The sequence below is a fragment of the Buceros rhinoceros genome, unplaced genomic scaffold (assembly GCF_000710305.1).
Source record: "Buceros rhinoceros silvestris isolate BGI_N320 unplaced genomic scaffold, ASM71030v1 scaffold31547, whole genome shotgun sequence".
Taxonomy (NCBI): domain Eukaryota; kingdom Metazoa; phylum Chordata; class Aves; order Bucerotiformes; family Bucerotidae; genus Buceros; species Buceros rhinoceros.
In genome coordinates this window covers 1-17,366 of record NW_010424431.1, presented here as the reverse complement: position 1 = coordinate 17,366, position 17,366 = coordinate 1, and the positions used below count along the sequence as shown (strand labels likewise).

At 41.4% G+C, this 17,366-nt stretch overlaps 1 protein-coding gene across 1 annotated transcript; it reads right to left on the bottom strand.

Moving 5' to 3' along the window:
* Window positions 1-2,298: 2,298 nt before the first annotated feature.
* Window positions 2,299-17,358, bottom strand: NADSYN1 (NAD synthetase 1; the record flags this gene model as incomplete). Its single annotated transcript, XM_010140802.1, has 20 exons — window positions 2,299-2,381; window positions 4,465-4,641; window positions 5,226-5,354; window positions 6,131-6,200; window positions 6,455-6,586; window positions 6,876-6,982; window positions 8,090-8,225; window positions 8,586-8,754; window positions 9,453-9,555; window positions 10,168-10,216; window positions 10,418-10,542; window positions 10,711-10,785; window positions 11,519-11,650; window positions 12,907-13,024; window positions 13,978-14,066; window positions 14,758-14,809; window positions 15,716-15,805; window positions 16,177-16,230; window positions 16,755-16,871; window positions 17,321-17,358. Coding segments are annotated over 20 exons (2,016 nt in total), but the record flags the coding sequence as incomplete, so codon positions are not given.
* Window positions 17,359-17,366: the final 8 nt, after the last annotated feature.

Here is a 17,366-nt window from a genome sequence, read left to right as displayed (position 1 = left end):
CTGACAACTCCCTGACAGGACAGTGGAGCGAAGTGGGGGTCGGTCTCTTCTCAGGAACAAACGACAGCACAAGAGGAAACAGCCTCAAGTTGCACCAGGGGCAGTTTAAGTTGGACCTGAGGAACACTTTCTTCTCTAAAAAGGTTGTCCAGGCCTAGCAGTGGAATCCCCATCCCTGGAGATGTCGATGTGGTGCTGAGGGACAGGGGGTAGTGGTGACCTGGCAGTGCTGGGGGAACAGTTGGACTTGATCTTAAAGGCAACTGGATCAAAAATCACAGTTTTATACCAACTTTTACATGTCAGGATAAGCCTTTTGGGGAGCTTAAGATAAAAAAGAAAACTCCATGGCATTACCATAACTGTCATCACTAGTGAAAAGTGAACATTGTCAGCTACACCTTATTTCCCATTCTCAAAAGACAGCAAAACATTGATAAATTTGGAGTTAGAGTTGCTAACAGCTGAACTAGAAGCATGAGATGGCACAGTGAAAATTTCAGGATAGTAAAGGGGAAGTAGGGGGAGGCTGGTACAGTCAGAAAATACAATTTCTGCATATGCTGCAAGTGCCATTGCTAAGAAAGACGAGTGTCCTTTCACCAAGTGGCTGAAATATTCAGGGTAACCACAGTAACAGGGAGAGTATGTAAACATTGCATTATTTGTGCTATTATTGTTTATTTGAAGGGAAGCAAGTGTTTCCTCCTTTTCAGTGATTGTCAGGAAAGAGAAACAAACTTCAGGAAGAAATCGGAAGCCTTCAAATATACAACAGGTTCCTGAACCTCTGTTCAAAATGCATCCACTCATCTGGGGTGATCTGTCAGACGAACACAGACAGTAGTACCAGCACCATCCCCTCAGGTTGGTGAGCTGCATTTTTAAGTTCATACCTTATCAGAAACCTGCAGGGAACAATGCAGCATCTTTAATGCCAATGAACCAACTCTGGAAAAGAAACGTGGAGAACATGCCCCTTAACAGACCTTTTCCATCACTCAGTTTATCAAAAGTCTTGCCCGCTGCCACAGTTACAGCATTGTTTGCCCAGAACCTCGGAAATGCATTTCTTGTTTCCCCTATCAAAAGCTCTCCTTTCAAATCAAATTAAATAGCCAAACACGAAATGAGCAAGCAGAAGAGGGAGTCAAGTGAAGGAACAAGTCTATTCCTGTTCCTTTTTTATTGTTCCACAGCACTGGACACAGTTCAAAGATCAGTGAAGTTGTGAAGTTAAAATGACATTTTGCAAGCAGTAGATGGAAGGTAGGTGATGCACTAATCGAGCTCCAAGGAAGCTGATTTTATACTTCATTCTGCAACATTCGCTCCACTTCCAGATGTTTTACACCCAGCAAGCTTGATTCCATCAGTAAAGGATTGCGTGGGCAAGTCCAGCCACTCTCTGATGGTGCAGACAGTGGTAACACAGCACTGCTCCTGGAAGGCATCACCACACCACATAGTAATAACGACAGGGGCACACACACCAAACTTCTGTCCTTTCTCTTCAACACCAGAAGACATTTCTTATTTCAGGTACCCTCCCCCATCAAAAATGCCAGGAAGGAAAAGACACTGTGCCAACTGTATTCAAAAATAGCAGAGAGAGCAGTAACAACTAAATCCCTGAACATCCTGATGAAGGGGGTATCTCTCCTCTCTGAGCAAACTGTCAAGATTTTATAGTTATTTGTCACAAGTTACACCACAAGGAGATGCAAAATAAGAAGCCGAACTTCAATGTGGATCCTGCTAACAAGGAGATTATTCACCCGCTGAATTAGACCTTATGTGGCCATTCGAACCACTGGACCAGGCCACAGAGGCAGAGCTAGGTAAGGAAAAAACATGCAAAGGAAGAACCGAGTCCATTAGCATTATAAAAATGACACATTTATTGCAAAGTGAAATGAGTTTTTCCCCTCAACAGGCACATGCCAGAGCTGTTAAAATTTTACACTTTCAGATGAATGTTACTCCAAAGTCATATCCAAATTATTAGAACCAAACTTCATACTTGTATGCGTACTCACTTTCACAAGACTTCCCTGCTTTTATTTATGATTGATGAGCTTAACCAAATATTTTTAATACAAGGCAATTAACTCAAGTACTTGAAGGAAATCCTTAATAAATGATTCCTTACCCAAACTGTGGTTTAAGGATATTGGGCACAAAACAGGGAGGCAATCACAAGGATTTGATTACAAATACGACTTACAATGGTCATCTCAACAATTGTTTGGTTCATCATCCCAGTATACTCCATTTTTGAACATTCTGCTTAGCAAATTAATGCCACAGTTCAACAAGACAGCATATCAGTCCACGTCTTCAACTAGAGAAATTCCTTCCTTTTTTTCTAGCTTGGATACCTGCAAGTGAAAAGGAAACTGATTCAATCATAAAAATAAATTTGCATGGAATGTCTCGTGTCTTTTCACACTTCTGTCATAACACAGTGAGGTCCCAGATTTATTTTTTAGATACACCTAGCCCTTGGGGGTACGCGTGCTGGTTTTCTTCTGAGCTATGGCACAGTTCCTTCAAATTATACCCACTACTAAAATCCCAATGAACATTTTGGCACCGAGAAATTGTTAAAGTGCATGCTCCTACCACACATCCTTTACCTCAGACATAACTCAAAAGCAGCAGCTACAGACAATGCTACTGCAGATTCTGGGGTTGCTCTAAATCGCTAGAAATTTCATTGCCCGGGTAGAACCTTAAGCCCAGTAGAGCTGAAAGACATCCAAGCTCCAAGGGCAAATCTGGCAATTCCCAGTGAACGTCACGGTCTCAGCTTCCTCTTAGCCCTGTTCCTTCTGCAGTATGTACAGAGGGAAAAGAGCAGGTAACTCAGCTGGCTCGACTACGCTAGAAACATTCAAAGTAGAGAAGCAGATCCAACAGATTTCTCTACCGCTAGCTCTCCAAACCATTTTCCTTCACAAAGGAGCTCAAGCTGGAACATGACTCTTCTACAGGAAAACCTGGCATTACCAACTCAAGGGTTTTTTCCATGTCATTTAGAGTTTATACCTTATTTTCACACTCCTGTTACTACGCCAGAAAAACTGTAAGAGCAGAATAAGTTCCAGAAACAAAATTATCAGTGAGACATTGTCCTAGAGATGATTGTCTTCAGAATTACAACATGCACAGGAAGTGGAAACTCTTACAGTATTTATTCTCTTTTGTATAGTAGGGCAGATTTGACTCAAATTACTGCAAGCCATCGTTTTCTGGCCTCGCAAAAAGCTCTCTCTGATGAGAGTTATCAGCTGATGAGTTATCAGCTTGGGTACCGCTGAACTTTATCAGCTCAGGGTACTGTTGCCTACATAACAGATTCCTCCCCAAACTTGACCCCCAGTTTTTTAGGAATAAGTTGCCATGGCTAATATCCTTTCATAGCACAACTGCTATTGCATACGAACCTCGTTAGAGAATGTAATGATATCCTGGATCATTACAAGATCTTAATCACATTTACTGTAAGTAAAATAATTACATTTTGGTCCAGACCCTACAAAAATATTTTACCCAACTCTCACTGAGGCCAAAAGCACCTTTGTCCTGCATTTCAGTGGGAAAAAGTCCAAAACGATGAAAAAAAAAAACCCCACTATACAGAGCAACAAAAAGGGCTGCACATGGTAGCTTTTATCCTAGGTCTCACAGTAATAAAACACTATTACAGCATGTCTGGCATTTCACAGACGAGGGAATTAATATTTTATTACATATATAAACATATTCTTAAAAGCAGCTGGGTGTAAAATCTCTGGCAGAAAAAACTTCAAGGTGCTAAAGTTCTCCAGCCCAGCACTTCTGCCATTAAAAAAAAAAAAAGTAGCATTAAAACAACACAAAAGGTGTGACTGAAAACCACAAAAAGCCAATCACGGTTCCGACTGCTGCTTGAGCCCCTGCACACCTCACAGGGCTCACCCTGAGCACTGTACATTACATCACATCTGTGAGCCAACCGACTTGACAGTACAAAAAGGGGATTGTTGTAGAAGCAGGTGGGAGAGGCGTGAAAGCGAATTGCTGCTTCTTATTGGCTTTTCCCACACAGATGTAGGTCAAGACTTAATCCAGCAATTAAAGAGATCCCTTCAGACAGGTCCTGAACTGAAACTGAAACACATAAGCTCGTTCTCATTAGCACAAGACTTCATGAGTACATCCATGGGAACACCCATGACACCTATTTTTTTCCGTGCTTTCCCAGCAACAGGACAAGCTGTACTTAACGATGAAAAAAAGCTCAGATCACACTGCAAGCAGAGACTTCTTAGCCTCACAGTCACATGGAAAGAACCACCAGTTATTTCTGCATTAAACCATTACCCGAGATGCTAGCTGCCTTTTGCTGGAGATCCACTAGAAATGGGCTTGTCCCATTTTGAGGAGTACAAAACCATACAAGAAGTGGAAGGCATTTACCTCTTTATCTATACACCTGAACTGCCAGGACCATGCGGTGTTATAGAGGAACGGCCTCAGGTCGAATCGGTTGTCATCGGGACTGTAGTTTTCAGCGTGGTAGGAAGGAGTAAGGGTGGTCATTTTATGTCGGTTAATGGAATACGTCCTGAAGAAATGCTTAACCTTGGATGCCACCTGGTGTACAAAGAATATAGCTTTTAATCAGATGAAGCTTCTTAGTATTTAAAAATAAAAAATAGAGTATTTTGGAGACTGTGTTCTACCTTTACACATGCATTTTCTGCCCTTAACATTTAGGTTATCTACCACAACTAGTATGAATCACTGCAGATGTCAGGTGGCATCCAAACTTTTTTCTTTATGCACAACAACGGAAGAACTGCGTGACAGCAAAGCAGCCACCTCTTCAGCACAGGTAATCTTTCAGAACAAGAGCCATTTTCTGTCTCAGAATACGTAATCAAACGCCTCAAGAGCAGCTAGCCAGCCACGTGGGTTTCAGAGAATAATCTTCCCCTGAAGGTGCAGTTCTGAAGTAATTGTTTACAAATTACCCAATTAATGTTCTAACAATTTGCAACACGGACAACAAGCTGCATTAATGTAAGAGATGCATACCAGTGCTACAGCTGTAGAATCATGTCAAATACCGAGTAATTAAACTATCCCTTCACTTACAAAGAACTCTACTCAACCTTCCTCCAAACACTCTGTTTTGGCAAAGACATTACATGATTTAACATTTTTTTATACATTACCTCTCTTGGAGTACAAATTTCCTTCCACAAATTAATGAGCTTACAGAACATACTGTACGGTCCAGCCTTTGCGATTTTTCGTAATTTGCCATAGATCGAGAGCTCTGCATATGTCATCCCCATGTCCCCCTGAAACCACAGGTGCAGATCGTCACTGAAAATCTTAACTCTGCAAATTATAATTCACAGTTTTATGGAGCAATTACAACAACCCAGTTTAACCAAAGAAATTGCTAAAGAGATAGCAATAGTATGAGCGGAAAAAAAAAATGGAATCTCTGAATCAGGAGATCTGAAATTCTTCCACGAATGTATTTGACTTGGCCAGTGAAAACATTTCTTTCCTGAGAAAGAAATGTTCAGTTTCCCTCCTGGGTAGCTGAATATCGGTGAGGTAAGGCCAAATGAAGAACACTACCAATTCCAGTTCAGCAACCCTTTGCTTTATCACAAGGAGTTTTATGGTACATTACAGTTACACAGCCAACAGCCCTTACAAGTAGTTGTTGGGCTTCCCAGGCCCCTCTTACCCGAGCGGGGAGCAGAGAGAAGGCAGGGGAGGGGGAGGTGGGGGGGAAGAGGAAGGGTGTTGCCATCAGTCATTTTAACAGCATGACTGACTCCCTTTTGACATTTAAAACCAACTGAATTTCAAAGTAGCCATCCTTCTAAGTGCCGAAAATACAAAACCATTAAAAAAAAGAAAAAAGTTGATTTGCTCTTTTGCAGAGTGTTGTCGACAGATACGGCTGGTGTGGGATACTAGTGCCTCGCCAGCAGCTTTAAGACGGTTTATAAACACATCAATGAGCAGAGGTACAGACAAGAGCAAACAGGAGTTACTGGACAAAACCCAAGTTTTGGGATAAGGCTTACCCAAGCATTTTAAAGTCACTGCTCATTACCTCATCAGTTTGAGCCACTTGTCCATCCACCAGAGGCTCTAACTCTGCTGTGGGTGGAGCTGACATGATACTGTAAAGAAAAGGGAAAAAGAAAAAGATGGATTCTGTCCGGTCTCATGAGTTAGCAAACAGTCTGTTTGTTAGAAACCAGCACCCAGCAGTCTACATTGTGTAAGCATCACCATCATTTAAAAACAGAGGGATCCACAGAATTCTTTTATTTATTAGCACCTGCAATATTACTGCAGCCTAGCTCTGGTAGTAGAAAAAAAACCAGTGAAGTCCTCAAATACAGTCACCAAACATCACTGCTTCACTGCTCACCTCCTGAGGGCTGTGAGTTGAAAGTTTTCAATGCAATATTGTATGAAGTTCTTCAAATCGGTCTTGCTGATTCCACCAATGGGATTGAGATCAGCACTGGAGCAGTCATACTTTGTCAAGTAACCTCGGAGACTGAGCAAGAGAGGAAATTTTAGGTAGTCATAGCAAATAATAATGTAGCACTAGTATAACATACAAATACTACATATATATTCTCTATAGTATAAACTATTATATGTAGGGGGCAGCTGAACACGACTCTCCTAAAGCCCCGAAATTGCCAGGAGGAGGATGATGATATTGTAAACAATTACAGCAGCACTGCAGAAGTGCCCATGCTAAGATAATATATTTGATGCAAAACAACTAAAATACTGTCCTGACCAATTCGCCTGGGTTTAGTTTTCTAACTTTCACCAACCTTTCATCCACGTTGGCTGATCCCAGCACCAGAAGTCCCCCTGGCATCCCACGAGTCCACAGTGTCAGCTGAGCAAACAGATAGGCAAGGACCATTCTTATTCTAGCCTGCAAAGCAAAATGCAAAAGAAAGCAAATTCACAAAGCAGAATAATTTCTCCCCAGTCACTTTTATTAATCAATTCCCTAAACAAAGCTATAAAGAACAAAATGTGAGAGGGGTAAGTGTTCCTGCAGGAAGGACGATATTGTGAAGATGCTAAACACATGTAGCAATGCCAAGGCCAGTATCTGCTACTCACATAACCAAGCAGGTTTGTTCTACTCCGAATTGCGGAAGGGGGAGCAGTTGCCATGTTCTACCTCCTACAAGCACTAATGAGGATCCACGAGGGATGGAGTATGCAGATAAACCATCTGTCTGCCACACGCTTTTATGGAGTGTTGGGCTAAAGGGATTTATTTACATAAAATTTGTAAAAAGTTCTCCTTGCCTTTGTCCCCGTTCCGAAACTCAACTTTTTCTAAGGAAGGTAGTAATACCAAACAGACCTGAGACTCGACCTCCAGCTCTAGCCACGATTCTTTGTGATTTAAGCAAAATGCCGCTCTCCTCTGTGACTAAAGGCTATCCCATTGCCAAAGAGCTGATAAAGGACTCGATGTTTGCTTCCAGATGAGACAAATGGATTTCTCCAGTAGTAGCAGGGGAAGAAAGGTCAAGTCCTCAGCTAACAAAAACTAACACACACGATAATCAACATTTAGCCAGAATTAAAGTATGGCTAAAACTAAAGAGTGGCTGCTTGGGTTGGAAGCTTTAAAGAATAGGCGTTTAAGATAGTCTTGATCTGCCACAATCCTACTGGACTCAGACTTGTCTATTAAAATACTTCACCGCCCATTTTCCTGACCTGGCAACTTTCCGTTAGGATGTTTTTTAAAGAGCACCCAGACCAACGCTACTGATGAGAATCAGGTGTGTACTGTTTCTTCCCAACCATTCCATAAAAGTCTCGACCAACAGTTATCTTGGTCTTCTCCTGAGTTATGTGTGATTACAGATTTCGGAAGCCCATGAAGTTCCAGGGATACACCATCACAAGTTCAAGCTTTCACAGCAATGTAGAGGAAGGGCCCCCTTGCTGCTTTGAGTTTTTTTTAAAATACAAAATAGTAAAGGGTCTGACCTGATTCAGCCCACAGGAAACACACCTGCACATTCTGGAGTGCCAGGTTTTCTCTGCTGCTCCCTCCATAGACAGAAAAACAAGGAGTTCGACCTGTCACCAAGCTGAAAATTCCTACAACAGCTTTCACAGCCGCATCTATGTTCAGATTGATGTGATAGCTGAGAAGAGTTCAAGCAGAAGTGACTCAACAAGCACAAACGGACTACACAAAACAGCATTTAAAAGAAAAGGCAAAACCCCCACCCATCAAATGATGTTTCAAGGCTGCTACCATCTCAGATCCAGGATGAAGAAACTTAGGACAGAATAACACGTTCCAGACTCTGTTTCCAGATTTCCATGTCCTTCACCAAATGGTTTTAAGTTTGCCTCACATTTACACACTTAATAATGTCTGTAATACTTCACACACCTGCTATCCCTACCTGTTTTTTCCCCCACCTTAGAGTTTGAAAGTTTTATATGAAAATCTTTACCAGAACACGATTTTTGTTTCCCCAGCACTTCTCAACTTGTACCTGCCTATTTGCTCAGCCAGAAGTTGAGCCCTGTTGCACGTCTCCTGGGAGGAGTTCTCACTGGCCATGTAGCAAGTGGTAAAGATTCGCTTGCAAAATTCCCGAGGATCCTCGGGGACGTAGGTCCTGTCGTTCACAATCCTGTGCACATCAGCCAGCACATCTGCATCTGAGGAAGAACAAAAGACACAGAGCAAGAGCAGAAACTGCTGCGCTCCTGCCATCCCGGATATGCACATTTTGTGTATCTTCCCTGTATTGCAGTTAGGCTTTAGGCTGCCCCTCACAAATAAGATTACTCCATCATCTAACTTATTTTCATAAATATTTTATATGAAACATATTTTCATATATCAAAGATTTCTTGATTTTGCTCCTGATTTTGAATATGGAAATTTTAAATCCTTTCGTTCTATGCCTTAAAGAAACTTCACAGAAAATATGATCCGGTATGTACAAAGGCCTATGTACTAAATGCATAAAGCCTACTTAAAGCCAGAGTAAGAACTTGAACCATGCCTAACTATGTTTTGTAGTGCTGAATTTAATAAAGGAGAGAATTCTTATGATAAACTGAAATCCCAAAACTACATTAGCCAAGATTCTGAACGATGCTCTAGACAGAAACTAGTCTGAGTTTGACACCCAGTTCTTAAACCCAAGATGGAAACTATTAAGCTAATTCAAAGAACTACAACCTGGACACACATTTTTGCTGGAATTTATGGAGAGATACAAAGGACTCCATTAGGAACACTGGGCAAAAGTCTACCACCAGTGACCTCTGGCATCTATTGCCCCAGCTAACACGAGTTTGTCCATAGCCACCAGTAAGCGTGGCTTAGGCTGACACACAGATCTACTCACTTCCATTCTTGACGGCCAGGCAAACCTGGTGACACATGGAGTACACAATGCAAGCTGTAGCAGAGCTGTCAATTCCACCACTAAGAGGTAGGAGAAATCCTGCCTTGAAAATAGAGTAAGGAAGACGTTCCAAACAGCAAAATTAGGAAAACATACATTGTGTTATTCAGAAACGCTTCACTGGGGAAAGACAAACAAACCAGACCTAGCAAACTGTCTTAAGTTCTCCTTGGCTGGATAATCAAACAAGTAGTCAGTGTAAACCCTTTGGCTACAAAAACTTCCACTGTCTTTACTCTCTGTAAAACTGAAGAGCTAATAAAAAGGATTAATTTTTTAATATATGTTTCACTATTGAACTGAATTACTCTATCACATCACTCTGCTTATTTTAATCATCTCCATTATACCACTAAAATATTTTCCTTTATGCGAGAGCAGTGTTTCAAGAAAAAGGAATCCCCTTTATTAAGGCTAACCCTGGCTGTTGCTTTCAAGGAAATCGCGATTCCCTTGGAAGAGGTGTGAGGAGCACACCGAAGTCACACTGCAGACGGCTTTTAAGTCAGAATAAGCTACCAGTGAAAAATTCAAACCCTGCACTTTGGACTAACATCACTTTGCATTGAGTAGCACAGGACAGCAACATTTATGTCCCTGCGGCATAGCAGGAGATGTGCAGGCCAAGGCAAAGAACAAAACCAGCTGCTCTTACCTGTCTGCTGCGCCTTAAGTAGTCCCACAGCCAGCACGCAGGACCGAGGCTGAAATTACAGAACATACTTACTCCAGGGGGCTATGGAATAAGACCTAAGCAAGGCAACATATCTACTGTGGTCTTCCAGTAAGATATTTTCTTTACTTCAATGTAAATAAGATCTGTTGTTTATTTCCTTTGAGTTTTTGTTGGTTTTTTTTAAAAAAATCAAGGTAATTTTCAAGCAACAGGTTCAGTATGTGCTTACCTGATCTCCTCCTCAGGACTGTGGTGCCTCCACTGGATTGGCACGCAAGTAGGTACAGCTACATCATCAGAACATGACAGAACAAAATTCACTTTTATCCTGGGATAAGGGTTCACTTTACTTGCCTAAGCAATAGCAGAGAAAAATCGGGAAGACATTAATGCAGCATATAAATACAAAACATCAGGCCTATAGAATACTGTGAAAATCAAGACAAGCAAATACTTTTTAAATTCAGTAACGATTCAAACTTGGCAGAGTTTACAGACACAACCTCCAAGAAAAACTCTTACCGCTAAGCTACGAGATGAAATCTCTGCTCTGTAACTTCGAACGTCCTCCAAGTCCAGAGTGGCCACCAGCACCTCCTATGGAAAGGCTTTCAGCGTTACTTCGACAAACAGATAAACCACATCTGACAGGCCTGGACTACACAAAACGTCAGGGAAGAAGAACGCATGCAAGGCTTTTCAATCCAGATTTTGATGCTCACTTCGAGTCATTTCTGACCCGGCAGAAGCGCTTACCTTAGGGAGTGGGCACAACTGACTCGCTTCACCAACTACACTAAGGCTGCTCAGAAACCACAACGCACCGATAGTGCTGGGCAGAGGCTGAACAATAGATTCACCATCAGTTGTGGCAAAGAAGAAGAGGAAATAGCAAGAAGCATACTGGGGAAAGAGATTAATTTGACACATAATGTGAGGAAACCTGAATCTTTGATGACAAATCTACTGAGAAACGACTTTCAGAAGTAAAGCTCAACCTATCAAAGCATTTGTCTACCAACCAGGTCACACTTAGAACACTGCAAACTTTGCCTTTTTTTTCTGAGATAAGGGAATAGAAGTTAACAGGCTCTTTCCTAAACACGGGAATAGCAAATACAAATATTTTCTTGAAGTTCCTCCTCTGTGACAGTGGTCTCAGCAATGTGACTAGCAAAAACCTTGGATCTAGCTGAATAGCATAGTAAAAATACACCTTTTTTAGTCTAGAGACAGGGACTTAGTATCTGGAATGTCTGGAAAGTGTTGAGCTTAAATGGCGCCGTACTAATTCCAGCTGTAACTAGCAGCTATAGGTTGAATACATTACCACATCATCGAGTGAAAACTGGGATCCTTGTGCAACTGTTTCTCCATTCATGGAAATCATGGCACAGCCGTCGTAGTACAGACGATCACCATCACAGCCCTTCTGGTTCGCTAAAATATATATTCCGCCGTTCTGGGAGGAAAAGAAACACACAGACAAAAAAATGCTTTTCAGGCTATTGCACCTGAAAGCACATTAGATGACGAGATGTCTTCCTCACAATCTTCCTTTCTCTTTACATTGTGAATGATTTATGGCTGGGACTCTTGTCATTTGAAAAGGCATGTGACATACACGACAGAAACACGTAATTACATGAGTAGTAAGAGAGCTCCATCCCTTTCACGCCGTTGGAAGACAGAAGTCTTCTGTTATTAGCAGGAGTCATTCCCTTAGCCCAAATAGAAAGGGCTGCACTCCCAAACTGAAATTCTAAGTTCAAGTTAAGAAAAGCAGGGAGATAATGATGGGAGCTGGGGTGGGATACCCAAGAACAGAGCAAATACTGTTAAACAGAGGCATGTCACATTACAATGACAAAGCAGTGCTGCAGATGAAACATTTTCCACAGTGTACAGTCATCACTTTGGTTTTGTCCCATCACTGTTAGATAGGATTACAGCCTAATAACTAAATGTCTTCATTTCTTTAAAATAATCAGAATTCTCAAAATAGAAAAATATACTTTAAATATGAAGATGGTGGAGGAAAAAAAAAAAGAAATCTGAGTTTAAACACTGATTTCTATTTCCTGTTCCAACAGAGTTACCAGAATTTCTCCAACACAGTGTTGCTATGTGAACAAAAATCAGGGAGCTGTCATTTTAGGCAAATGGAAGAGATTTTTGGATTATTTTACATCTGCCAGGAAAACACCACCCTCTGTTGACAGAATTACAAGCTGGCAAAAAGCTGCCAATTTGGAACATAAAAGATAGGGAGGGGGTGTGTTCAGGCACAGGTATCGACAGAGAGCGAGCAGGAATTCTGCCTTTATGTAGAACGGACATTCAACAGCATCCTTTCACGCTGGTTATTCTCTGTATGCAGCAGATTCAACACTTCACCCTTAGTTACTGAAGGTCAGTTACGCTGTTCATTTTCCAGCCATTGTACAAGTGCAGTAATTTTTTCATCAATGCTTAATGGAATTAAAATCAAGGACATCTAATACATTTCAGAGAGTAAGTCTCCAAAGCTGTGAGTTATCAAGGTGTTTTAAGGTATTCTACCTCCTCTTTACAGATGTGCCAACTGTATCATCCATCTTTCACACATGTCAGTGCAGAACTATGTGCTCCCATGCTCTTCTGGGAGTTCCCCCTGCACACACACAGGGGGAAAAGGTGCATAACCAAATAATTAAGGGGTTTTTTTTAAGCATATACCTTTGCTGTGGCAGAATTCACCAAATCCACCCGGGTGTGAGCCTTCCGCAGCACATGGTGACTCCCTGAAGAGTTCGTGAAAATTTCCACGCCATCAAGGCCCATTTCAATATGAGGGCTGCCAAAGCAAAAGGCAGAAAATAATTCAGCTGGCAGCACTATGCTGTGAATACCCCTGACAAACACCAACATCCACGTCACAGGCAGTTTTCTGCATGTCCTAGCTCAAACACGGATCAGACTCTCAAAACCATCCATTCACTTGCATCGCCTGACTCTTCTGTCAAAGACCAGCAGTGGGTGGCTGCAGAGGACAGAAGGGATTCTGCTCATTCTCTTCTACATGCAGGGCACTAGGCATTGCTTCCCCTTCTGCTATTGCCTTCTGCGTTGTCTTTATGCCTTGTCTGATGCTGGTTAAAAACTAAAACTAACAGCTAAATAGTAAAAAAAAAAAGTGATACATCTCAAAGTGATGTGGCCTGGAAGCCTGCGCTCTTGTTTGTCAGATACGAGAGATCTCGATTTGTCTGTTCAGTGGAATGCTTTGGAGGAATTGCTCAAAGGCGAGGATAAAAAGAATAAAGAAAATAAAATAAAAAGACCTACCTACCAGTACTCTCGAACTTTTGAGACTAAGCACAGCAAACGGAGATAACATGGGATTATAACTGCCAGATAAAATTGATATAAAAACCTGTCGCTCTGACCCTAGATCAGTTACAGAGATTGATCCAGAGAGGACATTTCAACCTCAGGTGGAATAAAAAACCAACCAATATGTGGAACGGGAGCACTATAGTTACCCATCACTTGTTTCCTCAGCTCACCTTTTTCATTCTGCTTCTTTCCTGTATTTCTCTCCTACCTTCTGTTTCAAATGAATTCAGCTTAAGTACCTAAAACTTTTTTGCCACTCTGCATCTAGCCCAGTGAAATCTTCCCTGTGATGTATTTTAGCTTAGTGGCGACACTTTACTACCTGCAAGAATAATAAACAGATTTTTCCAAAAAATTTATTTCAGGCAGATCCAGGGTACGTTTTAGTTTACTTTTCTTCTTCCCCTTTACCTGTTTGGTGCCCAGAGTTCTTCACATACTTCTGCCCCTAGGCAGGTGTCTTCGGTGGCTAGCACTGCATCCCCAAAAGGAACCGTTTCCTGAGAAAAAACAAGAGCATCCTCACACACATGCCTTAGAAAAATCTATTCAATTTGAAAAGTTAACTACAAATCCAGAAAAAAATTAAAACCAAATATTCACTTCTGTGGAATGAGTGACACAGTACCAATCACACTACAGCTTCCTTCATTTTACACCAAGTTTAAGTAAAAAAAAAAAAAATAAATAAAAGCTACAAACTGCATTGGATTGTACCAAAATTCACACTGAAATTCCAGGAGTACTCAGATCCAGTGCTTTGCTTCAGGATAACAGCTTTGGAATTACACCATCTAGAAAACAGAGACTGTCTTTTGCCAGGAATCATGCTATGCTTTAGAAGGAAGTAACCCAAGTTTTAGACCCTTCTGAAACCAGAAGGTTCAGGGTTTTTTACCTCAAAACACATCCTCATTTCTAGTCTGAAGCACAGATAAGTGCAATATAAGACAATCTTCAAGGCAAATTTAAAATGCACTTGTTTTGCTGCCAAATTCTGAAATAAATAAGGTTAAATTATGCTCTTGTTTAAGGTAACTGAGAACTATCACTGAAACCTACGAATCTGCAACACGACTGACAGCAGAATTTGGTGTACCACAGTTCTATGCCACAAATTTTACTCACTTAAATTGAATCTGGATGATGTTTAAATTAAAAAGAAAAGGAAAAAATCCTTTACAAACTTACCTGTCCAGTCACTTCCTGAATAATCGTGGGTAGAAAATACTCCTCCACGTGCCTAGAGCGGGTTTATAGGTTATGAATACATCATGAAGGAAATCACAGCATAAAGACTGGTTCTCATCTCCACACTGTGTCAGCTTTTAACATTAATTAAAGAAAATGTACCTCAGTTGTACAGGGCTGTGCATGTTTAAAAAAATGTCTGAAAATTAATTTCTGGGAAATTAATCCGAAATACTAAGATTATAAGGTAGAAACACCCCATTACACTTCAGAAACGCACAGTAAACAATGTTCCTTCCCAGCTATAAACTAGACCTAACAACGAACACACCACGCAAGGCAAATGCCGAGTCAAAGCTTCTCTTTTTGCAGCGTTACTATGTGAACAACTCAGAACTCATCTGGAATTGACCCACACTGAGGACAGATGCTCTCTCAGAAGTGTTTTACTGAGACCATCAAGTTAAAACCATTCTGTGGCTACAGGATGAGTTCGTGGCATCAGAGAAGAGGATCAGGCGTGTTTTACAGCATCGTAAGGTGCACAGCTTTCGCCCTCTGCAGTCATTACACTCTGACAGAGCTCATCCATTTCACATTGTTTTCCAGTTTAATATTGGGCAAGATGCAGCAATCCAGCAGATGACCACAGCCCCTTCCAATCCTGAGCTGCGTGTAGTTACAAAGTCGACACACGGGTTACAGGATCATTCAGCCACACTTTTCCTTCCAGCTCAACAACTCAGAGTTTGTACTTAGTAAGTTTGATTGTACTTAATAAATTTGATTGTACTTAATAAGCTTCCTAACTGAGCTCCAATTTCATAGCTCAGCTGACTCTGCCTCACTGTCGCTCTGCAGCAGCGCCCATGGGATGGATAGAGATTTCAGTCCTTCTGCTGTGGCTGCAAACAGCACGCTGTGGTTTTAAACTCGATTTTAAGAGCAGCCAGCCTACCTTGCTTTGCTCCACGGGGTAAACCATCTAAGCTCCCGGTAGTTCCCTGCATTTGCCAACAATATTTTCGGTCTGATCAGAAGAATTTTTCTTAAAACATAAAAAAAACCACAAAGGGCAAGTTAAGACCTGATGTGCAGCCAAACAAGACCAAATAAGAACATTGATTAATACCAACCCTTTGTACATTAAACAACTACTACGTACAATAATTTTCAAAGTTTCTGTTTGCAGAACTAAGGGGTTTTTCCCTGGAGCCTTTCAGAAAGCAGCAGAAATTTAGTTTCTACAAATTCAGAAAGAGATAATGGAAAACACTAGTTATGTCTCTAAAATGTAGTAGATAGGAAGACATCTCCATTGCGCTATATAGCACTGGAGAATCTTTCCTGAAGGCCAAACAGGTCTCTGAAAAGACACACTAAGGTATTGTCTGACAAACTGCATGAAGACCTACTTACTTATTTAAAAAGATCACTCGACAATTGTAGCGAACATTTCTGTGCAGAACAGGCCTGTGAAAATAAGAAGAAAAGTTACCAGTGGCCATTTTAAAATAAAGCTCCAGAATCTACTTCTGCACAAAATCTGTTTTTAAGACAACAATTCTACACGGTATCCCTGAAAGGAACTACACAAAACAATACATCAAGTTTTAGCTTCTAATTTTTTAATTCAAATAGCTGTTTGCAAAAATCAGTCACAGCAAGTTACGTGAGCCCTGACAATCTCTACAGCCCTTTGTAACACAAACTGTCACCCAAAAGCTTGCCCACAGCAATGGGGTCCAGCCGTTAAAGTTCCCAATAACTAACTAAACAAAGTAACTATTATCCTATTTCTCTCTTGAAGGGCTCCACCAGAAATCTTTGAAAGGACTGTCTTTCAGAAAGTGTTTTGTGTGTTGCAATTATGGTAATTAAAAGGGAAAATAGTGCAGTTCCTAAGATGCGTTTACAAGCCTGGTGCAGAGCCCTCCCTAGCCAGAAGCACTGCAGAGGCAGCAGCCCTTTAGCATAGGTACACAGAAAAAACTCACATTCCCACATCACAGATAATATCTTGAGTAGCTGGAGACTCCAAAAGCTTTGCTAGAACTTGAAACGAATGCAGGAGAGTGTCAGACTCATAATAGTGATCTGAGCAGCCGTAACCACTGCACATAAAAACATAAGAAATAAAAAATTCAGCCAAATTAGCACCAGAGAGAAGGGACCAGAACTACTTCAGACACAGAACCCCTTATCCCCAGATAAAGATCCTCTTTTGCAGAGCATGCAGAAGCAGCACCGTCATCATCATCCCTACTGACAGCATTTAAAACCGTGGCATTGCTGGGATCTTCCTCCCACGAGCAGCATTCCTAGAGGAATTCAAAGCACTGCAATTTCTCTGAAGAGTCACCGAAACAGGTCAACAAACTATCGGTACCAGTCACATCTCCAAGAGGAGAACCAACCTTGTGCTTGCAAAGAGGCTGTTTTTCTTTGCCCTCAGCCGAATGCTTTAAGGGATGCTCTGGGCATCCCAGCACTACCTGGCTGATGTTCTCACCGTTCGCTCTGCAGTAATTAACCGAGCCCATATCGAACAGAGCGCTCTTACCAGATTTCGAGCTCTGGACCGAGCCGGTACCGGGCTCCCCTGCTCT